Here is a 26,847-nt window from a genome sequence, read left to right as displayed (position 1 = left end):
GGACGAAACCCGTCAGACAATCTACTCTACACCAAAGTGGCCAAAATGAGAAATTGATGAATATAAAATTATTATTATATTGATTTTATAAAAATATTATTTTTCAAGTGTCCCCTGAACGCAGGTGTCGATCGAATGTGTTGACTCGTCCAGTCGGTTTCTCGGGCCCCATTGTGACCCACTGCCGCTTTTACCAGACTCTTGAGGTCTGTTGAAAGCTATGGTAAAATGGTCACTGAAGCTGCATCTGGAATTCATGGGCGGTCATCCATCCAAGCATTACCACACTCAGGTTTATCGATCGACATACATACCAGAGATGTAGCGAACACGTTACAAACCAGTTTTCATACACTGGAAATCACGTAAGCAGTGAACAGATGAAGCTATAAAAAAAAGCTCGTACTGAATGAAACACACTGACATTTAAATAATTTATAATTATGAATTGCAAAATAGGATCTAATTGAAAGAACAAACAACCTCGTAGATATCATAACTCCAAATTCTACAAGTTAATTGCTTTTACAAATTCTAAATAGTTATAAAACAAATAATAATAATAAAAATCATCTACACCCCACGCACGACACAACCTAGCAAGAATAATATAAAAACACACTAACTAAACAAAACAAACAATACGGAAAGTGATTCTCAAATCTGACAAGAAGTACCACTGACAACACGCGGAACACCAGCACCACACTTGGACATAATGACATCATGAAGATAAATTTCACGATAATGGAGCTATGCGTGATAAGCAAAACTGACTCGCCTACCTGATCATTTCAATATCCAACACAAGGTACAGTTAGGAGTTGCAACATTTGCTATGTAAATAAGCTATGTGTTGCTATTATCATTGTTAATTTCACTGAAGTGTTAGCAGTGGTAATGGTAGTATTTTATACAAAGGACTTCTAAATTAATCAGTATTAAATATGTCAATGTACTGTGATGGCCTCAATTAATCTGAAATGCCCTACTTTCCATGAACGCAACTGTATACTCTTTGGCCCAAAACAATTTTCAAAAAGTTTTAGAGGATTACGTGACGTAATCCATAAAACCCCATGATGATGATGTATCAAATGTCTGTGGACTGTAATAGCCTCAATGAATATGAAATGCCCTACTTTTCACGAAGGTAATAGTATATTCTTTGACCCGACAAAATTACGCTGCCAAAACTTAGGACAACCAACGCGGATTGATCGACCGCTCGCATGGCAGTAAGAAGCCTTTTCAGAACGATACGTCTTATAAATTCAACTGATTCGGAAATGCGAATACAAAAGTTATTTGAATTTTATCAATCAAGTGGTGAATGTTTATCGCAGGAGGAGTTCGTCAGCTAATCACAGTTTTTTAATCCGATATTTGGCATTCAGGAAGTGGTAAACTCTTTGTAATCATAACAACACATGGTTGAAAAAAAACCTATTATCCATTATAATCACGCCAACTGTAGAATACCAAATACATAAATGCAGAATTATATACAAGTAATCACTAATTCATCGAATCACTCATACACCCATTACAACAATACTCTGCCTGAGCCCCCACCAAAAATCACTTGCTTACAGGCAAATTATAAACCAAAAGACACCAAGCTTTAATAACAACAAAGTCAAATTCCCTTAAAACACAACCTAAATAAATCTGAGCCCAAAACGAACCTGAACCTAGAAACAGACCAAAGACCCGAAAAGAAAGAAAATATTAAAATGAAAGCAAATTTGTCGAGTGAATGTCTGTGCAGACCGCCAAGGACATTCAGAGCCAGGGGGGAAGACATTTTGCTTCTTGAAGAAGACTTAAAAAAGAAGATCTTCATTGAAGAAATAATGTTATGAAAAATCAGCAAACACGTGCCTTTGATAACAGTAGCTAGGAAAAATGTGTCACAAAACAGATAACGAGAAAAAATAACATTCTAAAAATAACAACAATAATGACAAATGCTACTTGAAGATGACTTGCAAACGGAAGCATCTTCTTTGACAAAATATTGTTATTAAAGATAAGCCAACAGTTGCCTTTGATAAAAGTAGTTAGGAAAGATGTGTAACAAAACAGATAACTTGAAAAAATAACATCACAAAAATAGCAGCAATAATGACAAAAGCTACTTGTAGATGACATAAAAAAGGAAAGATCTTCTTTCCAAAAATATTGTTATGAAAGATAAGCAAACAGATGCCTTTGATAAAAGCAGTTAGAGAAGATGTGTAACAAAACAGATAGCTAGGAAAAATGAAAACATTCTAAAAATAGAAAATGCTACTTGGAGCCGACTTAAAAAGGAGAGATCTTTGAAAAAATGATGTTTTGACGGATAGGCAAACAGATACCTTTGATAAAAGTAGTTAGGAAAGATGCGTAAAAAAAACCGATAACTAGAAGAATAACATTCCAAAACTAACAACGATAATGACAAATGCTACTAAATAATGATATTAAATAACTGCCTTCGCAACTAAAGTCATCATAGGTACACAAAAAAATCAGTTTTTACATCCCTCCTCTGGCACAAACCATTACAACAGGTCACTAGCCTCTTGCACTGAATACATTTATTCCTTCGCCAACAACAGCCGAACAAAACGCGCAATAAAATAAATTGTAAAATTCTAAGAACAGGACAGAGGTCAATGAGTCTATCCACATTCACTTTTACATTCTTTAAATAAAATCTACCTTTCCCCAGAATTATTTAGCTTTGCGTGCTTTCTCCCTCGCTATTTTCCTTGTTAATACATGTCATCCATTTTTTTATAAGTATGTAAGTGTGTGTATATGTAAATATATATGTATAAACACGCACACATATATATATACTGTAAATGTGTATGTATGTATATATTATACATAATTATATAACAACAAGAGCAATGTAGTCTATAAGAAATGTAACAAACTTACATACCGATATATATATATAAATATACAGGCTATTACACAAACATACTGAACGTATATCACTCAAATAATACTAGTCATTCACAGCCAATATATACGACAGACAAAAATCCCCTCTCTGACAGGTAACAATAAATGTCATCGCAAGAGGGTGGGGTCATGGTCGCTATGACCACACATCCACTTAATATCAAAACTTTCACTTCGCCTACTAATAGAGTACCCACCCGGTCAATTACCCTTCCTCAAGTTTACATAATATCTCTCTCTCTCTCTCTCTCTCTCTCTCTCTCTCTGTACAGTCGTCATTTTTGTATTTTATCTAAGTAAGTTTGCGATACTCATTTGACTGATTTATTTTTGCAAACGTGTCTCCTCGGATGGACCAGTGTGTGTTATTCTCTCTCTCTCTCTCTCTCTCTCTCTCTCTCTCTCTCTCTCTCTCTCTCAAAAATTCATCTATTTACGTACTCTTTTGAAAACACCTAACTATGCAATCTAACAGCTCTCGCAATATCCATCCAATATCATAGTATAAAAATAAGTAAACAAGCATGCAACTTTGTCTTATTACCCCCACCCCACCAGATCTCTCTCTCTCTCTCTCTCTCTCTCTCTATCGTGTAATTTACGGCTTCAATTCATGTTCCAAATTTCATTCCTCATAGCAGCATAAACAAAATTCTCTCTCTCTCTCTCTCTCTCTCTCTCTCTCTCTTGTAATTTATGGCTCCAATTCACGTTCCAAGTTTCATTCCTCAAAGCAACATAAACCTGATTCTGCTTTCAATAACTAGACTTGGATCAAACAACCCGTTGCAAGATAAGCTTCACAAAAAAACAGGACTGTAACAACCACCAACCAATGTTGTAAATACGGATGACCATCATAAAGGTTTATGGTATGAAATAACATCATTGAACAGCCTTATAACACGGAGGATTCTTTTTTCTTTTGGTTCTTAATGCAAGACGCAAACTAATTTATTACCGTTGATATAAAAATGGCTTTAAAAATGAAAATATCCCGATTACGAAATTCAAAGGAAAATATAAAATGGGAAAAAATTTGATAACTTATGGAAATTATGTACAACTGACAATGAATATTAAATCCAAGTTAATATACGATTCCCTGGTAAAAGTCCATAAAATTGTAGTCTGATGAAATAACATGATTAATAAAAATCCACTGCAACTGTGCTATCAAGCCCATATTAGAGCAAAATTATAGCTGATGAAAGCAGTGTGCTTCTAAAAGATTAACAATTTACAAGACAGTTTTATATAAAATAACAATATTCGTCTACAATAACAGCTTGTGTAAAAATTTTCCAATGCCCTTTCGAAAATTAGAACAATCCATGGTTTAGCATTTGCAGAATGAGGTGGACAAGAGAAAAATCCAAATTATGCAACATTTGAGGAATTCAGTGTAAAGAAAAAAATTAAATTTTACAAATTCGTAAGACCTACAACCATTAGCCCAATGGTGATAAAATATTAATTGACGAAAACAGAGAATATGGAAAGTAAACAGGAGATCTACAATGAAAGTGAAGAACATATTAATATAAAAAACGGCACACGCCTTGAAACGAGAGAGAGAGAGAGAGAGAGAGAGAGAGAGAGAGAGAGAGAGAGAGAGAGAGAGAGAGAGAGAGAGAGATACTTCCGAAATTAAGGGCACTGACTTCAATATATCACCCAAAGATACTTGCAATAAAAGCCCGATGACTACCTTCGAAAAAAATTGCAAAGAACAAAAAAGCAAGCTAGCGCATTACCCTCCCAATATTTCCTTTTGCAATTCTCTGGATATTCTTCCTTTGTCGAGGAGAACCTAGAATTTGACCAAATGAAACATCACAAGTGAAAAAGTCGGTTAAGAATATTGGTAGTAATTTCTTTTGTTAATGAAAATAATAAGAAATTACTACCAATTTAGTCTTAAAAAAGAAAAATAATCTTATAAATAATTTTTTGTTTTTATAAACTGTAGTATGATTACTCTCTCTCTCTCTCTCTCTCTCTCTCTCTCTCTCTCTCCTACTATTAATTTAATTTCTTATTCTTTTAAAACCATCCAACTGTATTCTTATAAACTCCTGGCGTTCAAGAAAATCTCTCTCTCTCTCTCTCTCTCTCTCTCTCAAATATTTATTCATGTTCCCATTCCTTCAAAACCACGAATTTGTATGCTTATAACCTCAAAGCTCTAATTCTCTCTCTCTCTCTCTGCAATCTTAAAGAAAGACTTCCTTTCAGCAATGACAACAAAATCTAATCCTAGAACAAAGACCCACGGGAATCCGGCCACACCTTCGCCAGCAACAACGCCAGAAATTAGGTAAGGTTCACCTCAACACCCCCCAAAAGTTCTCGTGACGTCATTCGAATTTGCATCTTAGAAGAGCCGAGATCCATATCTTTAAGGTGCATTGTTCTCGAATATCCGAGACCGAAAATATTCAAGTTCTCCAACAATTATTTTTGAATTTTTATATTATTTGGGCTAATTATGTTCGTATTACAGTGACTTGCAATTTCAATTTTTCGTTCTAAAATCGTTAATATTTATTCGTTATTTTTAAACGTTAACAAAGGCACTTTCATGAAAATCATACCTTTCATTTGTCCCTTCACTGAAGGGGAGAGAGAGAGAGAGAGAGAGAGAGAGAGAGAGAGAGAGAGAGAGAGAGAGATTGCACGTCGAAATCACTATCGGGTGTTTATATATTTCCACCCAAAAAATTAATCCCCAACTCGCCATGAAAGCCCAAATCATGACGTAATCAACCCTCGCCCATTCCCTTAAACACCCACCCCCACCCGTCCCCCCAAATCCCCGCGTAATAGCTCATGCCTCCCCTCAAGACATCCCCGAAAGACGGGGAAACTCAGCGACCTTCGCCAAGGGCATCGCTAGATCTGTAAAGCCCAGAGGAAGTGTCGAAGAAAAACACTTTTTTTTTTTTAATCATAAAAACACGTTGCACTTTCCATCAAAACATAACGATAGCAGGGAATACCGATAATAACGCGAGTTACTCCTGATACCGTTATTAGCTTTCGCCGAGTTCAAGTTTCTATTTTTGTAAGTCGCGTTAATTACGGCACGCGATTTTTTTTTTTTTTTTTTTTTTTGAAAGAGAATTCTAGGTATTCTGTTCTTGTCGTTGTGAGGGGATTGCAAACTAAAGGAAAATATAACAAAAGCACGAGCCAACAATCTGATGCCATTAAATGTACGGTAAATAGAAGTTTCAATGGCTTCAGATAAAACTGTAAAGTTTTGTAGGCTAACTCCATCTGAACCAATACTTGGTGCATTTACTAGAAGATTTTTTCAAAATAAATAATTTATGGAGAACTTGAAAGACAAAAATCTCTCTCAAATTTCGTTTCTTGTAAAAAAAGTTTACATAGTTTGTCATGCTTTAAAACAAAAATACAAGTGCTATAATATATACATATATATATATATATATATATATATATATATATATATATATATATATATATATATATATATATATATATATATATATATATATATATTTTAATTTTTTTTTTTTTTTTTGCGAAATCCAAGGGGACGGACAATCAACATATCTTTTATCGAACACTGACAGAAAAGAAAAATCGTTTGCAGAACACAGAATTTACACCCTAAAAGAAGTATGGGACCCACTTTTCAAAAGAGTTAAGAATTACAGGAATCAAAAAGCGAGAGAAGGACCTTCTACGATTCACCACCATCTTCTTGACTGACTGCAACGTGATTGTGTTCCGAACTTGAAATCGTTGGGGATGTAGGCCTAGTTGGTCTTGTGCCACCACTGATTATATTTGTTGCTCTTGGGACAGCCAGTACAAGATACCCTTTCTATCACATATTAGTCAAAATATTAGATTTTTTACTTTAGAAATTTTATTAGTAAAACATGTAATCCTAAGTCACGAAAAAGAACATTTCCACTGCTATTATTATTATTATTATTACAAAATGTCAGGGGATACAAAAACAGGTATCTCGCACAGAAGTAACCAGAAAACCATCGATGATGACACAGGGTCTGTGAAGTGACGAAAAACAGGAATGGTATATTAATTAAACCTAATGAATGGAAAGACTAATACAAAGCTGTTTATACGAGACCGTGCGCATATAAGAATCCTAGGCCCAACCAGGAAAAAAATTACTAAATAAAAAAAAGATAACGTGAAACGTATCCAAATAACAGTAAGGGAGCTATGTACATCGAATATGCTACAATAAAAAACACTGCAGTTCTTTCTATAAACTCAAAACCTTTACCTATCGGAAAAACAAGTAAAAAATACGTTAGGTCAAGTATTGTCTAATATTCACAAACATTACGAAGTCCAGGGACGAAAAGGGAAAAGGTGGTCTTGAGAGAGAGAGAGAGAGAGAGAGAGAGAGAGAGAGAGAGAGAGAGAGAGAGAGAACGTTTCTGAACATTGGTAAGGGGATTATTTTTCGACGTTTCATATCCTGGAAGACTAGGGGTAATAATGAAGGTTAAACTCTAGGATAGAATTGTCAGTTGCAAATAGAAATCTATTTGCAACTGACAATTCTATCCTAGAGGTTAACCTTCATTATTATCGCTAGTCTTACAGGATATGAAACGTCGAAAAATAATCCCCTTACCAATGTTCAAAAACATTCTCTCTCTCTCTCTCTCTCTCTCAAGACCACCTTTTTCCCAAATTCCAAGGCCAATGGGTACCAAACGTACGCCGGTTTCTAGACAAGATTCTTTGGGGATGACATAATCATCAGATTTAGAACATAAATCGCTCTAAGAAATGAAGATAAAACCCAAAGTGAAATTGAGCACATATACTGCAAATTTATACAATGAGAATTACCAACACGTTTACATAGGCTAAATCGATTATACATTTAATAAAACCCTTGCTAAATCTAAGGTGTGTAAAGACTTAACACCAGATAGGAACGGATGTAATAATAATAATAATAATAATAATAATAATAATAATAATAATAATAATAATAATGATGAGTGGTGTACCAACACCACCAGTTATTGGAAGGTGGAACTACTGACATTTGAAGGAGAAAATTCTTTAGCAAATCGTACCATGGCAAATAACTGAAACTCCAGTGATAGGTTCTTCACGTTACAAAATCGACCCAAATACTTACCGTAAGTAGACAGTGAAAAAAAATCTTATAATATTAAGACTTTATTCTCCTCGAAGTAATACGACCAGTTCCTATACATTTAGAATAATTTTTCCTTTAACTCGCTACAACCAGTTATCAAAATTCCTCATCGACTTCACAACTGATTTGTGATTTGCCATCATGCAATCAGTACACCTGCATAACCTTGAGAGAGAGAGAGAGAGAGAGAGAGAGAGAGAGAGAGAGAGAGAGAGAGAGAGAGAGAGAGAGAGAGAGAGAGAGAGAGAGAGAGAGAATGCTGGTACTTTAGCTTTCATATAATTACAATCAGTTTTATCAACAAGGAAATATTAATCAATTGAAAGAATGAAGTACACAACGAGAGATAAGAGTTAAGCAGAGCTATTCCGGTTGTTTTAGCTGCAAAAAAAAAAAAAAAAAAAAAAAAAAAAAAAAAAACTGTAATCTATACGATTCCGAGTTGACAAGACAAGGTCTTAGATAAACCAAAAATGGAATATAGAACAGAATATACAATTTAGGTCGAAGGCCGAGCGCTGGGACCTATAAGGTCATTCACTGCTGAAAGGAAAATTGAGAGTAAAAGGTTACAAAGGTGTAGCATGAAAACCTCACAGTTACACTATGAAACAATTGTTAGAAGAGGGTGGGGAGAAAAAATGGAGTATAAGCCCACCTCTTTCAACAGTGACTGACTGGCGTCCCATCAGCCTTCTCATTGTAAATCCAAGCTAAGCCAGGTCCCTCCGCGAGGTGCACTGACCTGATGAAATTACGTGCTGTGGTTTGCATTCCGCCATTTCCGAACTCCGAAGTTGAAAAAATATATATCACAAATGACCACAGCAGACATGCAGAAATTGTTGCATTTCACCCAACTGTCTCGTGAAACTGTTGCTCATATTCAATGACGTTTACTCTTTAGATTTAAATAAGACTACAAGAATAAAGAATGTTTTAAAATAAATATAGTAACTTGTACGTTATGTTAAACATCCTTCTCAAAATTTGAAAATTTGAAAAGGAAACTATCTTATATTATCACAAACCCAACCGTACTCAAGTGTACAAAGAGGAGAAAACTCATGACAAGTATCTTTCACCAACGAAAGTAAAAATGGAATACACACAAATAAATAAAATCACAGCAAAACAACACTAGACCACACAGTCCACCTTAAGGAACACCACTGACTCACGCACGTCAAGAGACAGACGCCACTTCTTCAAAGGGCTTCCCTCTTAAATGAACATCATCACTTCCTACGAACGATAAATGGTGATGGCGACCAAGAGGTACTTAATGAAAAGGTCCTTTTAAAGTCTGCTGTGCCACATGGTGCCCATCTCATGACGTCAGAGCAGTGTTACAGTGCAATCTTCATAACCGTTGCGATTAAAGTCTCCCGGGCATCCGTTATCGTGAATCCGGTCATTATGACTTGACCAGGATACAGAACAGTATTGTTTTAATTTCATTTTTTCTGCTTCCTTGCAAAACTCGTTGAAGGTGAACGTAGCTACAAAATCAACATTGGTAGCAGAAGTGACAAAAGGAGCATACTACTAGTAGAAACACACAGACCAAATGATATAACAAAATATTAATATTAGTAAAGATGCAATGATGTCAATGGTGCTGCAGCTGACGCACAAAATCATACCCGACATGACAGCAACATTGCAGATAGCGATAAAATTTAAAACTCGAAGATGAATACACCCCCGCCTCCTCCTCCTCCTCCTCCTCTGTCCCTCACAGAAATCCTCAGAACTCAGGATTTCATTTTTCTCTTCGTTCTAGAAATAACAACTTCTACAAGAAGCTAAGATTTCATTTGCTTTCCCCTGACCGCAGTGGATATCACAAAAACCTGTAAGTTACTACAATAAAGCATTTTATCGTCTTCCCTCTGCGTTTACCATTTATTTATCTGTTCATGCATCTCTCTCTCTCTCTCTCTCTCTCTCTCTCTCTCTCTCTCTCTCTCTCTCTCTGCTAAATGATATCCCATAAAAACTCCGATAACATCTGCGTATCGCGGTCACGTATTCGGGAATGTTTTACCAGAGTAGTAGTACAAAAATGCAGAAACATCTGCGAGACACTGTCAATTAAGACACCTTTTGGGGGCGTGTTTGGCAAACTAGATTACCTCGGAAATTAAGCGTCCAAGACGATCAACCACACGACCGTTGGTCGCAGACCGCAGACTTTTACACCCAACGAAAAACAAACACCCTCTCTTGCTGGGCCATTGACGACGGAGGTAACTCGACTAAACAAACAAGACCGACAGGGATCCGAGATGAACGAAGTCCTTATTTTAAATTCAAATTCGATGAGTATGAATTGATGTTTGTTTGGGCTTATCCATTAGCGTTATATACAAAGGCCAATGAAGTAATCTTTAATATAACTATATGTATATATATGTGTGTGTACATATACGAGTATATATGTGTGCATGTGTATTGTGTCTGGAGAGAGAGAGAGAGAGAGAGAGAGAGAGAGAGAGAGAGAGAGAGAGAGAGAGAGAGAGAGAGAGAAACCAGCCATTTATGTCACGGGTAATCCAAATGCAGGAATGTACCTCCGCAATAATCAATAACTGCGAGGACACTGACATTATACGCAAGATTTCACCGATTATTAATAAGTCAACAGCGATTACATAACCTGCCTGAGACACATCAGTTTATCAATATTATAATTAGCAAAAACTCTGTGGTACTTTGGTTTATGGAGATTATATTCCCGTTAAACGAGGTAATTCGACCTTGCATAAGTTACAAGATCTTTGAGGTTAAAACACGGCTCCAATTCCAATCATTATGTAACAAAAACCTTTTCTACTTCGATGATCAAGTAAATAACAACCGTTACGGCCCCTCTAAACCAATTCCCCCTCATCTTGGTACACGCACAGTCCTACGAATTACGAATAAAATACAGGTCTAAATCACCGCAACATGCTTTTGCCATCGATAAACACCGCAAGCCGATGGGAGAGAGAGGGCGCTACTACGCGTTCTCCTCTCCCCATTATCAGCCTCCATTCATGCTCACAAGGTCATCTGTTAGGAGCATCACCCGTTGTCATGGCAACCGCTGGTCTCACCTGCTGCTGCTTACCTACCTGGTTGATGGGTTCACCCATCTGTTTTCCCTTTGGCATTTAAACGTTGTTGCCGCGTCGTCATACAAAAGCCAGTTTTATAAGTTTATCCATACAGCCAGTTCTACAGTTGTTGATAAGTCTATGAAAAACCTACATAAATTTAATCAGATTTTTGCCTAACATTCTTGCTGGGCTAATTCAGTGAGCCTTCCATACTATAGCTCATTAAAACCTTCATAAATTTTCGTTTAGTTGTGTGCAAAACCTGTAAAAAAACCTAAAAGCTCCCATTTATACGAACGCAACTAAGATCAAGTTTATTTTTTTTCCTTCTAAACAAAAAAACCCGCACAGAACATCACCTCACCATCTTCATATACAAAATAAGCAACCAAAACATACAACCAGTTCTACAACTGTTGATAAGTCTAAGACAAATCTACATAAATTTAATCCAATTTTTGCGTACTAACCTTGCTGGTCAATTCCTGTTGCGCCTTCCATACTAGAGTTCATTAAAATTTTCACAAATTTTCGTCTACTTATCTACAAAATCTGTTAAACCAAAACGTTTCCAATCAGACGAATAAAACTAAGATCAGTTTCATTTTTTCCCCTTCTAGACAAAAAAAAATAAAAAAAGCACAGAGCCTCATCTCACCAACTTCATATATATAAAATAAGCTACCTAAACATAATCTTCGTCTGCAAAGAGCAGTCAAAAACGCATTTCAACACAGACAACGCTTACATAATGCACGTATCCAAAACTGGGCCAAAACCATCAAAACGCTCACTCACCCAATGGCAGTAACTCTTGGTGAACTCTCAACCCTATGGAACAACAGAGGTTCCACCAAGGTTCCACACTCCTGAGAGTCCCTGGGGTAACGTGCCTCGCCACCTGTCGTTACCTGTTCCATCTGCTGCCGCAAAAACTTTTGCATCATCTTTGTTCAAGCCAACATACTCGTACATATGGAATACCGTGTGCACGGGCTTACAAAGTTGTCTATGCAGTGGATCGAATATCGTTCTATTAATGTTTTTATTTTAGTAAAATTGGGAGGCAGTTTCTCATGAAACACTCTTTGTTTATATTAATAACTGGAGGCACTGCTGGTGGCTTGTCAACACGGATACCTCAAGGAGAACTGGATCGGTATAAGACAACTGATATATAAATGTGTGTGAGAGAGAGAGAGAGAGAGAGAGAGAGAGAGAGAGAGAGAGAGAGAGAGAGAGAGAGAGAGAGAGGGCAATACACAAAATGAGATAGAAATATATAAATAAATGTGTGAGAGAGAGAGAGAGAGAGAGAGAGAGAGAGAGAGAGAGAGAGAGAGAGAGAGAGAGAGAGAGAGAGAGAGAGAGTATTAATCAAAATCAACAGTATCATCTGAATCTTGATTTCAAAGACGAGAAAAAATTACCCCAGAATTGTAAGACTTGCATAAAAATCACAAAACACCATTTCTTGCGAAAAAATATAATTATTCCGATGGACTGCTAGAACAGAATTACGCCCACAGAAATACTTAACCGAAAACAATTATGTAAAATACGGTTCATTTTACTACAGACAACGAACGCGAAATGACAGTTACGCAACAGACGAATCTTCAGGGGGGATATCAAATACCACTTATTTTCTAGATGTTGCAACGCTCCTATGATAATAGTTGGTGATGCAGCAGAAGATTGTTGCGAAAATTTTACCGCAACGGTGATACAGTTCGAAGGATACAACGAGTCATCTACAACTGCTAAGAAGAATGTCGTTGCAATACTTTATAAAACATCAGTCTTCGTCAAGGCCAGTCAGCTGTTGTTACTACTACTAATTACTATTTAAACTACGGTAAATTAACATTAATGTGTACGTTAATGACAACACAAAATAACGAATGAAGACAACGAATAAAAACATCCAAATTTCATCTACAGTAAACACTGAGCAATTCGGGACCTTGAATTCAGCATACGTTGGGAAAAACAAGATGTCTTGAAAAGACGCAATTCGCTACAAATACGGTAATAATTTACATCAAATTTGCTGAGATTAAATGACTGCAACCTATTATCACTGCAACGTTATCTAAACACAAGCACAGAACAGTACCTGAAACAAAAGAAGCTGTACACTTATGTCCGTCCCAAAACCGGACAACAGGATGGTATGGGAAGGTTTAACACACCTTGCAACAAACCTTGACGGTCTGGTGGTAAGAAATCAAAATTAGACACCCGAAAACATAAGACTGAAGTAATTAAATGAGATAATTAAAATAGAAAATGTTAAATCTTCCATCAATAATACTTACTGCAAAATTATGGAGGGAAAACAAAATACACATACAAAACAAAAGTCGATAAAAAAGCGTTCGTTGATACCACTTGAACATGAAAATCTCCAAGCAGATCTATAGAGTTGCGCATTCAACAATGAGCCAAGCAATTATCAACTAGCAAAAGCATTGAATTTATAAGAAGCACACGGGAATTTTAGAACAAAGTATTAAATAAATAAATGCTGCCTTAAATGAAAGACAAGAAGATCCCTTGTCCTGCATTCTTTGCAACCCCCAATCAACAGTGAGAACAGAAGCTTTATAAAAGTCTTGCATCATTTCAAGTCGTTCGAGCGACTTGCGACCCGCAATTAAGTGACGAGTACAAGGTCTTGTGGGAAATTCTGGCTTCACACACACACACACAATTCATGCATTGGCGTACAATCGGTCAAACAAAAGCGTTAAATTAGAGGAAGGATAAGATAAAATATAAAGATAATAACAGGATGCCATAAAGCGCAAGTCTCAACCTGATCTGCGTATTATATACATTATCAATTTTGACCCCAGGAAAGTTTTGCACACAGCTTTCTTGACAATAACCTTGTGTGATGAGACTTCCGTCAGAAACAGAAACATAAATCATATAAAAAAACAAAATACTTTCTCCTTAAGCAAATGTCCAGCCAACTAAAATAACAAACGCGAAACTAATCCAAATACCACTTAGGCTAAATAACCTCAGATAATCATCACAATTGTATATGACAACAAAATAATTAAGTAAATCCATTAAAAAAGAAGCGCACAAAAAACGCACCAAAATAAACACTAAACTGTTTACAATAGGCCTATAACCTGAAATTATGACGGCACATGGAAAATCAATAGTTCTACTTTACACGTGCCGCTGCGATAACGCTAAAGGCTCTTATCATTTACACGAAAATGACCTGGCCTAATTAAGTCCTTTCAAGCCCCGTGGCTCCACAAAACGGATAAAGGGGCATGAAACAAGTCTATACTTCTACGTTTGTTAATCATAGGATACTTGTCACCAAAACACTGAGCCTTAGGGCTAAAACGCTGACTAAATATAGAAATTCCCATGTTACGCCAACAAAAGCGTGACTATTAATATTTCGAGGCTCATTAGAGAAGTCCCCCGCAAAACAAGAAGTTAATGACTGAAATTAGTCAGGCGAAGAATGTCAAACAACTACACTAAGAAACAACTAAGAGTCATCTCGCGGTAATTTCGTCTCGCAATATCAAAGCAAAACAGAAACTAACGACAGAATGCCATTGGTCCGGAATCGCTCCGGCGTTCGTTCTTGTGAGATTCTGCTGCAACATTTAAAAAGGAGTAATGACAATAATAGTGGGAACGTTCATTAGTCACATTATCCGCTTACGTAAACATGCGTCATTACATTTAATTGACGGATTGGAGTCATCAACTCGGGTTCGCAAAGCATTTGACCGACTTCACAACAGAATAGTACAGGTACCTGTCATTAGGACCACAAAGACGAACAAAAGTTTTAGTAGACCTGCTCTGGAAAATAAAATAAGGACTAAAACTTACATCATTTTTGTCTTCTCTTTGACACAAACAGAAAGTTTATATTTTAATGGGATTAAAAATTATAAATATGATGTCTGTTTGTGCTCTAGTGTTAAACATTATTTAAGCTTTATTCCCTGAAGGAAAATTTATCGTTCATAAATTTAAAAAATTATACATTAAATACAAAATGCATGAACAATCAAACAGTACAAGCCTAAATAACGATCGTAATTTACCATACATACACATTATATATATATATATATATATATATATATATATATATATATATATATATATATATATATATATATATATATATATATATATATATATATATATATATATATATATAGAGAGAGAGAGAGAGAGAGAGAGAGAGAGAGAGAGAGAGAGAGAGAGAGAGAGAGAGAGAGAGAGAGAGAGTTAAAACTATCAAGGGTGGAGTAACACTTTCTCAGCTATTCTGTAAAACTGAGAGAGTTGTAAAGAAATAAAAAAAAAATAGGAAACTGAGGAAACTTTACCTCACAAGGTCATGATAATCCAAGCAATTTTCTTTAAAGAATTTACATGCACATTACTGTCTAAAGACTTGTCCGGTACCTATCATATCACATTGATCTATGAATATTCATCTTTCCACTCTTTCTTTTAGCTACCTTATCCGAATTAGGCTAGTCTTTCAACAAACAAACAAAAACATACGGAACAAACATTTAGGGTTCGGACGGTAACCGCGTTGTCTTCATCAAAAGACCAAAAGTGAAACAGAAAATATTGTTCTCCAATAATTGTACAAGACAACAAGCATTACGCTCATCCAATCGTTTTTCAAGGCCAGAAGTGACTTCAACGATTATCGAAGCGCAAATATCATGTAATGATACGAAACATATAACCAGTTCGAAATAATACTAGAATCGTTCTCGGACCTTGAGTGTTTACATTCCATACTTTCCTTCCCAGAGAGAGAGAGAGAGAGAGAGAGAGAGAGAGAGAGAGAGAGAGAGAGAGAGAGAGAGAGAGAGAGAGAATTTAAAATAACAATTCCTGGCCCTTCTAGAACAGAACCTAGGCCAAAGGCCAGGCGCTGGGACCTATGAGATCATTCAGAGCTGAAACTGAAATTGGCAATGAAAAGGTTTGAAAGGTGTAACAGGAGGAAAAAACTGCAGTTGCACTATGAATCAATTGTTAGAAGAGGGTGGAAAGTAAGAAGAAAGAAGGAAATTATAAACGGAGGTACAGTAAAAGGAATGAAAGGGGTTGCAGCTAGGGGCCGAAGGGACGCTGCAAAGAAACTAAAGCAATGCCTACAGTGCACCGCATGAGGTGCACTGACGGCACTATCCCCCTATGGAGCTGGCCCTTCTACTTTTTACGTAAGACCATTATGTATACGAAGTTCCCACGCACCTTGGGTACGCCTCATAAAAAGCTTATATGAGCGAGGTTTATCAACTTCCTTAACACGCCTACAAAAAATATTCAAAGACCAATAAGGGAAACATCAAGGCGTCACCAATACAAAAATTATATCCACAAATCAAAATGTTTTGTTGTGATTTTCAGTGGACAAATGTCGTCCTTATCAATTTTGCGCTCACACCAAATAAGGCTTGCTAAAACCCAGCACTACCAAAATGGCCAAATGGCACAACAAACAAATTCTAACCTGAAATAATATTCTGCACAGTTTCATAAGTCTTTTTTCAATCCCGCCCGGTGACTAACTCACCAAAGGAGTAACCTCAACGAAAAGTTTTTGTCCAGAGCCACCCTTGAAATCTTCCCAGGCGCCGCCCTCATATTTAACACTTATTTCTTGACTCCTCGGCATTTCGTGCTTGGCCAATAAAAACATACCCTTGCTTAACCTTTAAACACACTTTCACCTTAAGCACAGATATTCCCTTGTCAACGACACAATGCTTACCTAATGTAAAACACATTTACAGTCATTATAAATGGGCAGGTGTACCTATATACGAAAATATTGCGTAAATGCTCAAAGGACAATTAGAAGTATCGTCTACTAAAATGACAGAAATTACTCAACTATAAAAGTTTCCGTTTTGGGCGAAAGCCTGGTTGAACCATTTACCATAATTCATTCATACAAGAAGAATATGCTCTTCCGAGTTGCAACAAAGCTTCAATTTCTCTCATACCGAATAAAAAAAAAAACTTGGATATATATTGCGCATAACACCAGAGGGCGACATTTCACATGGCATTCTTTAAGAAAAGGTTACCTGTTGGCAATCGAAAGATAACACCAACAATACACAAAGCCTTCCTTAATCTGAGATTGACAGGAAATACTCTGGTTGCCTAATATTAATGCCATAAAAGTACAATACACTGATCACAGCCAATAAATAGGTAACACCAATTCACACAAGTACGATAATTTCTGGGTCGTTTCATTCATTATTTTATGACATGAATGATAAGCCTAGCTTGGAATGTGTGTTATCTCTGATTACAAATGCCATATGAATGGGTGGTGGTGGTTCTTGAGAACGCCAAGATAAAAGCTGCTGCCACAATAATCCTCTGACAACTCAATCAAATATGAAGCCCCTGCATTAACCTCTTTGCACACCTCCACAGGTATATTATCTAATTAGACACTGTGACTTCGCCCAAGCATTCTGGCACTAATTAGAAACGCCAGACGGATCCAGGAGAGAGAGAGAGAGAGAGAGAGAGAGAGAGAGAGAGGTATTTCCGCCCAAGTGGTACCTCCTTGTACAAGTGAAAAGGTTAAAATCCTGCAAGTTATTTCCTTTCTTTAAAGCTCTGAATGAACTGTCAATAGGCGAGAGTTAAAACCAGTAAAATAAAGCATAAAAAAAAGTATGGCACAACCACCTCGCCCGATAATATTTGCCAATGTTATCTCCGACTACCCTCTGCCTCCTCTTTGAGCATCCACATTAACTGTCATCCTTCCTATGCCATCTACGCAACACCCGTTTTTCGTCCTTCTTTCCTTTGTGTTTTGCTTCTCCCGCCTTCCTGTTTCGCTGTTTTCAATCATCATGGAGTCGGAGAGGGATATATAAGCACTTTCCGCTTTGTTCCTTGACGCAGTAATTACTGATCTCACCTGCTGTGTCCCCTCTGTTGAGGATGCTCTTGTTCCTTCGCCAGCATCCAGGATCTCATCTCTTCGGATAAGAAAACAGAGAGAGAGAGAGAGAGAGAGAGAGAGAGAGAGAGAGAGAGAGAGAGAGAGTTCAGTCTTAATTACCACAAAGGGCATCAAAAGTGCACACAAAATATGACATAAGACGTTATTGTTGTTAAAGCTCTAAATCCTAATACATGACAACACTATATATATAAACCATATTTAGCCTATGTATAATGTAACCCAGGTTACTCCTTTACACTACAATATTACAAACCATAAAGATACAAATGCATGCAACGACGACAACACATCGGATATGCTATTTCCTCAGGGTATTTTACAGTGGGCTGCAATTCCCTCGAAGGTCATATCTGGGCACAACTCCAAAATACATTTCAAGGCCGTTTTTCTCCGAAGCAATTATCGATAATGTGTGGGTATGGAAATAACAACACCCACTAACAAGAATCTTTTTCTCGAACAATATCCTCTCCTTCTGACCTGGACAAATCACGGTGCTTTAGTAGGAAGAATTTCAATCTTAGAAACGTTCTTTTTTCAGTAGAAATTCTTATTTGGGAAAAACCCTGTTTTTTTTTTTGTCCGAACTCTCAATTGATGTCCACTGGCCTCTGAAATAATGCACCATCACTGGTGTTTTTTTTATCATTCCTCTTCAGTAGCCAAAGTACGTACATTTAAAACAGTTTGTGATGACAAAGATTTGCCTGTATGGCAAACAAACAAAAGGAAATGTTCTACATATACTATAAGTGTTCAACAAGTGCTTTAAGCCTACTTATTCACTGGGCGTTGTAGACCTACTTGTTCGTAATATTATAATCAGAAATTAGGATACTTATCATATCGACATCAGCATTAAAAAAAACATATCAAATACTACTATGCCCGCCAAAGAAAACTGTATTATTTTAGAAAAATGGTTGATACGGAGACGAACTTCGTTACGTCGACTGATATTCATGAGCTTATCTTACATAAATGACTAACAGTTTAGGTGAAAAACTTGTCGCCAAAGGCTGCCCGTCAATCAACCCCGAAAGAGTGTGATTAAACAGCGATAAAGAATCTCACTTGACCTTGGTGTCTGCCGACCTGCTCTGCCAAAATCACGCAGGAGTACTCCAGCAGCGTCGGCCTTTATGAAAACAGGGTGTGTGAGATGGCAAAATTAATGGGAGGTGTGAACCGAGATCTTCGGTGCAAACGGCCGTAGGGTAAACGCGCTCCTGCGGTAACCCCAAAAAGGAAGCCAGGGGCTACAAACACTATTAGCCAGAGCTATGGAGTGTGTGTGGGTTACTTACTGGCTAATGACTTACAATAGCTCTGAAGGAAAACCCATTCCACTTAAATGATAGTAGCACCACCTCTGATGATGACTGACGAGCTTTAAAACTAAAAACTATCAACAGTGGAGCAATACTTTCCCTGTCATCCTGTAAAATTGACAGAGCTGCAACAAGAGAGGGAGGTAAAATCTGTGCATACTGTTGCCTTACAAGGCCATCTTAATCCATGTAACTTTCCTAAAAGTTTATATGCACGTTACTGTTTGTCACTGCATTACGATTTCTTAGTTACTCTCTCGTATATCACCCTGATCTATGGACATTAAGGTTTCTGCTCCTTCTGGAAATTATCTTACTGAAAATTGTTGTTCAACAAACAAAAGCTATATGAAACAATGATTTAGTCCAACACTCACGAAGACGCTCTCTCTCTCTCTCTCTCTCAAACACACACACGAACGCACACAGTGACAGAGCTAAGACTTCTCTGCCTGCCCTGTTCCACTCCTCCATTAGCCTAAACAACTTGCAGAGACTAAATTCAAGAATACAGGTGAATGACAGCACATCTACACTATTCCAGTCAATAAAACTTTTCTTATCATTCAGGAACTCATTGACCCTACAAGGTTTCACGAAATATTAGAAAAAAAAAAATACTAACGCAATGGCTGCAAAACACTGTCGTGATGACTGCATGAAATAAAAAGAAAATAGTACTATAATATTACTGTAAGTAACACCCAGCAATTGAAGTTTGGTTGGTCATAAATAAGGACAACACTATATATTACGCCTTACACGTAGACCCAGGGCAAGTTCCGCCACATATTCAAGCTCCTTTGCCGCTGATGTAAAGTCATGCTCAGACTTAAAACATTTATGGCTCCTTATACAAATATAATACACAAACTGAACATTTATCTGGTCACAACCAAATAGTTTTGTATTTAAAAAAATGCCTAGAATAGTTTTGTATTTAAAATAAATTCCTAGAATGAAATATCTATATACAACCAGCTGCTTAGAAATAAATCTAACCCACATGTGATGGGTTGATGGGTAAAACTATAATCTACATATCCCCACCGAGTTATAACAGCTTAGAAACAAGGTCACAAGGTTCCATTTCAGAGACTGACTGACGGGTTTGTGCTGTTGTGTATTTACATAACGAAATAACATGGACAGGAATAAAGCAATAGTTAACATCGCTAGATTTTGTCTGATTTAATATGAAACCTAATAACATAAAATTAGTTGTAATCATTGTAATTTTCACCAACTGCTATACAAGAAGAAACCTCTAGTAAACACTATTTCCTTTGTGATTTTGTAATGCGTGTAAATTAATTCCTTTATTTATTCCAAGCTGATGATACTAGAGCAGCCTTGTCTACGTTTTGCCTAACCGCAACACTTGTAATGAACTGATCATGAATCGTTCCTAAATTGATTTAATTAATTTTGACTTCGCATCTGTTTTACTCATTACATTACAAATGTCTTCTACTCCCTGCTGTAAATTTACATAGCCTACCATACGATTGCAGAGCAGTAAGAAAAACTTCGAAAAATTGCGATGATCTCTATAAAACTGAGACCGAGTAAAACCGTTTGTACTATCTACACACAATGCAATCCATTCATAGCCAATAGAGTAAAACCAGAGAGAGAGAGAGAGAGAGAGAGAGAGAGAGAGAGAGAGAGAGAGAGAGAGAGAGAGAGAGAGAGAGAGAGAGACCGTACAATCAATAAACACAAGACGAAGGCCAAGTTAGGAACCGCATGTAGAGAATCGCAGTGTGTTTACGCGGTTAAGAGCCGCAAACGCGTACCTCCTGTCCAAAAGCCAGCCATTAGACTAATGACGATAATCATATACTATCTCCTTAAAAATTTAGATCTGGGAGGAGGAGGTTCCCCGTGGGACAAGACCTAGTGGGTGGTGGTAGGCTGAATTTTAAATGGGTCTTGAACAAATTATGGTAAACGTTATGCAGGGAAGAATAGTATGGTCTTTGACCCGAATTTGAATGAAGGAAGATTTCAACGCCCTATACTTAAGAAAACTATGAAGCCATGTAAGGATAAACACTCTCGACAAAATGTTATGACATAATGAAAATACAGTACATTAAGCCTATTTTTCCTTAATTTAACAAACGTGCCCAACCAATAATGATAGTAAAAAGTAAACCAACTGCCATAAAGAATATCAACTTGCAATCAGTTATGCATATTACATTTAAATCGCTCAATCATGCAAAACTCATATATGAATAATGAACTCAAAAGAAACTAGGAAAATTAAACCAACACAGGATCGGTACGATACACTAAGTTTCAGACTGATATTAGAAGTCTCAAGTGGACACTTAACTCGTTATGGTGTCTAGGCACCCTCGTTAATAACCAAATAACTGAATCATACCGGATCATTATTTGTTCATTCGATATAATTTAACAAACAACAAAGTAGGAAATTATTCTGCTATCACGACTTTAGACTTATGGAAAATCAGTAACATGAGTAAACCAAGAACATAACGAAATGCCAATATAAGAAAATTAGTGTTCTCGTTTACCAGCATCATATGTTTACTATGGAGAAAGTTTCCGTATTCACATGGAGTTAGAAAAAATAAACCACGATCAGACTTAGACCTGAGCCTACACGGACTCTTGCCCATGGAAAACGCCATTCATCGATTTGAGGAGCTTCCCTGGGTCTAAAATAGCGATGTTGAAATGCAATTTGCATCAGATATATAGCATATATGAAAAATTGTCACCCTCACTCCAGGTTTTATTCTGAAGATCTTCGTTTGGTCTACCTGGCAATTCCCATTTATTTGTCCGTTACAGTTTATGGTTGTCTGGAATTTCTTCTTAAATGTGACACTATCACACCACACATGAGCAAATCTACTTGACTACTTGTTGCAATGTTTGGAAGCAAGATGTTAGACAATACAAGAAGACGTGGTCATGTAAACACTGCCTTGAATACTCCTGCAAATGACTGGCTAAGAATTTTAAAAATACATATGCATTATGAATACTACCACCGACTACCCGAGTTGGAAGCAAAATACAGAGGTCAATATTTACTTGGGAGATATACATCCAAAAGACATGTTTAGCACCGGAAATCCCTCACCCAACCGAATTGCATAGAATATAAAAGATGTTAGATAACACAAGATGGCGTGCCCATGTGACACTGTCTTCGACATTCCTGCAAATAACTTGCTAAGAATTTAAAAAATATACATGCATTAAGAATACTTGCACCGTTATCCTGGATTGCAAGGAAAGTACCGAAATCAATAATTATGTAGTCGATACACCCGAAATGGCATATTCATAAGCGGAAACCCCAAATATAATACGATTACAAATAAAATAATGAAATACTGGACAGTAAAGTAAGAGGTGAAAAGATTCCCAAAGCCGTTCGAGATAGGCTTGATCGTTACTCAAAATGGTAACGCAAATCCCAACCTATGACACTAAGGTAACATAAATATTAACAGAGGAAAAATTCGGATAAATAAAATTAGCATAACGACGAGTTAATCAGAGTGTAGGCTACGCAGGAATTTAAATATTCTTAGTCTCGTAGGAGGCACCTGCATCCCCGACCGTTGACAAACTAGTGGAAGTAGGCAACATGGCGAAAGAAAAAAAGGTGTTCTGAATCATACCATCTTCAGAGTTTGTTGATCACACGGGTTTCATGTTGAATATACTACTTGGCTAAATGGTTCGTAAGAAAAGTGATGTCTCTCCTCGTTAGACCATCAAATGCTGGAAACATTTGGAAACCTAAACGTGAGACCTACCAATGAGCTATTGACATTTATCAACTTGCACCAACACACGTCACCACTAACCGAAAGTACGAGTTATTGTAAAAATTATGAACTGCATTTTAACCTCAATGAAAGTTTATGGTTTTTAAAACCAAACTTGGTGATCAAATCCAATTGCCAAATCCACAGACCAATATACGAAACTCATATCCACCAAGAGTGATTTACCATATTTATCGATGTCTTTATGAATTCGTAATTCGAACTTGAAATGTGTACCTCATGAAACCTTAACTCGAAGATAAATCATAAGATCACTTTGTTAGTGGAAGAAAAATACATAAAAGTAAGTTTAATCAAAACCATAGGCCTAAAACTCAGGTAATTCGAAATATCAACGGCGTTCATCACAATATGGCCCCGATATCTAAAATGGAAAAAAAAAACTTCAATCTTGTGTTGAAGTAGGCCACCTCAGGCAGGTCGAGGCATTTAAAAATTCATCATTTGAGAGAGAGAGAGAGAGAGAGAGAATCTTGGGTTGTTGAGGATATATGCCTTTAGAATATCAAATTCTATGTCGATTAGCCTTCCCTTTTTCTTTACACTTTGGTGGTAGAAAAATCAATGGGCCTACTCAAGAAAAAAATGGATAATATAGACACTTGGCTATTCAATAAGATGCCTACAAGTTACGGATTACTTATTACTGTACTCCTGAACCCCAAAACATTTATTTGACCACACACGCATAAGCAAAAGCTGTGAAAAATATTTATTATAACTATGCCTAGGCCTATATATAACCTTTAATAATGTACAGGTACAGTCTCCCTTCAGTATATAAAACTCATACATAGGCCTAAGCTCAAGGAACAGGAACAGACCGTGTCATCCTAAATTGATACCAATGGAACTTAGCTTATGACTAAGGCTAAACAAAGTCATTTCATGAATATGAAAACGATACACACGAAATAATAGCTGACTTGGGCTTCCTTGTGGGCTCGCCGGAATGTAATCTAGGCTAGGCCTATGCAAATTATCTGGAACCAGGGCCAATAAATAACCGGCCTGGGCCTATAGACTGGGTATTTGCCAGGTGCCCAAACTTTCTATCTGCAAGTCTACATACCCTTCTCTGCCTCCTTAATGTGAAGTAGTTGTTGTCGTCGTTTTTATTCTTATGCTTGTCCAGCAGCCCATCCAGACTGCTCGTTTCCATTTTATCTTTTTTCTTTCGCATGCTCACAAACAAATTCGATTTGATCTTATCTTGGATATCACTCACGGTCGACGACATATTCGCCGCTGTCTAGGAAGTAACAAGAAAATTTCAAAAAATTCTCCCACCAAACACGTGTCGATTCACAGTGAGGGGATTCGCGAGAGCTCGGAACGTATGGCCACCTCCCACCAGGTTACTATCTACACTGAGCGGCTCCAGAGAGAGTCGAGTGTATTAAATGCTTGGAGTCGTTTTCTGAGCTCGTCCGTTCCCCCGCCCACTCGTTACTTACCTGTGCTCTTTCTCAAGAGATAAAATTAACTCTCTTCGTCGATAAGCGATAACGTGATCGCCCGATTATTATGCTTTCTGATGATATCATTACATTCACCCAACTTGAGTAACTGCAATGGAATGCAACTTAATTCCTAGCGTGTTAGACCGTGGCCACCGAGAAGTCTAGTTTTGTCTGCTAATATTCTGCAGTTACCATAGGAATTTAAATAACGCAGGTCGACATCAACCAACAAACGTATCTGTCTTTGTTTCATGAATTTCACCAGGACAGGCAATGTCCTGGGAGCGACTTTGTATTACGCTGCTATTAATTATTCGCCCGTTATACGACGGGGAGATCGATATTATTGATTGACGGTTACCCTTGTTTGCCTTTCTTACCGAACACTGCATCGGGCGAATTGTAACATGTGGGACTGAAAAGAAAATGCTTCTCCGGTTCTGATTATCTGGTAATTGAAGCGACTTATCCTCCTCGACCTTTCAGTTGTATAGTTTCACCCCAAAGTTTGACAGAACCAAAACGAAAAAGGATCGGAAATAAACTTTTGTTTGTTGATAAAAGCATTCCATGTTCACTCATTGTAGAGCGGTTTCAGTTAATCAGGCCGAGTCTCAAGTTCCACACAAAGACTCTCTTATTCCCTCTAACACTTGACCTCACATACGGAACTTTTCTTGGCAAGGACCCGTATTGGCATGCGGCACTTTAATCTAAACTAACTAACACTCACTATACATCAGTGTAAAGTTTCCTCGCGTGTTGGTATGTTCAAAGTAAAGCTGGTGCCATGCAAAATGTTTATAGATTATCAAATAAGTGCACGCCTTTTTTTCTGCTTAGAAACCATTCCAACACTATTCCTGAAAACGTGTTATTTCTACCATTCAGTATAAAAAACGGGAATGGCAACATATATGCCTGCGTTTACAACCAATTTACAGTCTGTAAAGTTGGAAAATAAAATTGTATTCTGACGTGATTACGAATTACAAAACGATTTCTTAATGATTAAAAGTACTTGAAATTCCATAATCATTTCAACATTTTAAATTATAATGTGTCTGCTACGACTTGTTACTGCAATACCACCAGGCCATGCAATGCAAGTATAATTTTATAACATTTTTCCTATTGGTTTAAGCAAACCAATCCTTCATTTTCAAAAACGTAAGTAGCTTCAAGGAAATTGTCTCCTTTCCTAGACTTTCCACTTGAATACTGCATAATATAGCAAATAAGAAGAAGAGAATATAGAGTTTAGGCCAAGTGCTGGGACCCGTGAGGTCATTCAGGCCTGGGCAAATAAGGGGGTTAACTTTTCTTTCTTAGGAATTGTTTTTACCATAATGCATGAATCTAGGACGACAACGATCCTAAAAGTATTTTTACCATTTTCTTTCCATGACATTTTCAGTATCGGTATTTGGAGCAGTTAAAGTAACGAACGTTCTTTTATTGTATATTAGTTAGGCCTATAATTCATTAGCATGCGTTGTATATCAGCTATGCCTATGTTTCATGAGCACGGTTCGTCTCCATTTCCCCTGTAAACTCCACCTGTATATAGTGAATAACAAAGCTTATCAGCAAGTACAAGGGTTTGGAGAGATTCATAGTTGTCATTCGTGTTATTGTCATGACCATCATTCACATTTTTATGTCATCCTCACTGTGCAGAATTTGATGCGAAAATGATTTCCCTCCAGTCTTCTGTTTGACGACTTTCTAATTGCATTAAAATGTCTGAATCGTTATTTACGACCTTTGTTTTTTCTCTTATAGGTTACCCCACATCTGCTTTTGCAACAAACTCATTCAGTGAATTTTCTAAGAACAATGAGGCCTTCAAAAATAATTTACCCCTACAGGTCTCTCTGCTCATCTACTTACTTATGCCAAACATTTTCTTTCCTCACTGCTGTGAA

General features: G+C 37.0%; 1 protein-coding gene across 1 annotated transcript in view; it reads right to left on the bottom strand.

The window, feature by feature from the left end:
- The window catches only part of LOC136830716 (rhophilin-2-B-like), a 244,229-nt gene extending 219,314 nt beyond the window's left edge, over positions 1 to 24,915 (bottom strand). Inside the window, exon 1 of the mRNA XM_067090502.1 lies at positions 24,529 to 24,915. Within this exon, the coding sequence (XP_066946603.1) occupies positions 24,529 to 24,696 (168 nt within the window). The 5' untranslated portion in view covers positions 24,697 to 24,915. The remainder of the gene's footprint in view (positions 1 to 24,528) is intronic.
- Positions 24,916 to 26,847: the final 1,932 nt, after the last annotated feature.

This window comes from Macrobrachium rosenbergii, chromosome 47 (assembly GCF_040412425.1).
Source record: "Macrobrachium rosenbergii isolate ZJJX-2024 chromosome 47, ASM4041242v1, whole genome shotgun sequence".
NCBI classification, from domain to species: Eukaryota; Metazoa; Arthropoda; class Malacostraca; order Decapoda; family Palaemonidae; genus Macrobrachium; species Macrobrachium rosenbergii.
The sequence above is the reverse complement of the archived record's forward strand: the minus strand, read 5'-3'. Positions and strand labels throughout refer to the sequence as shown.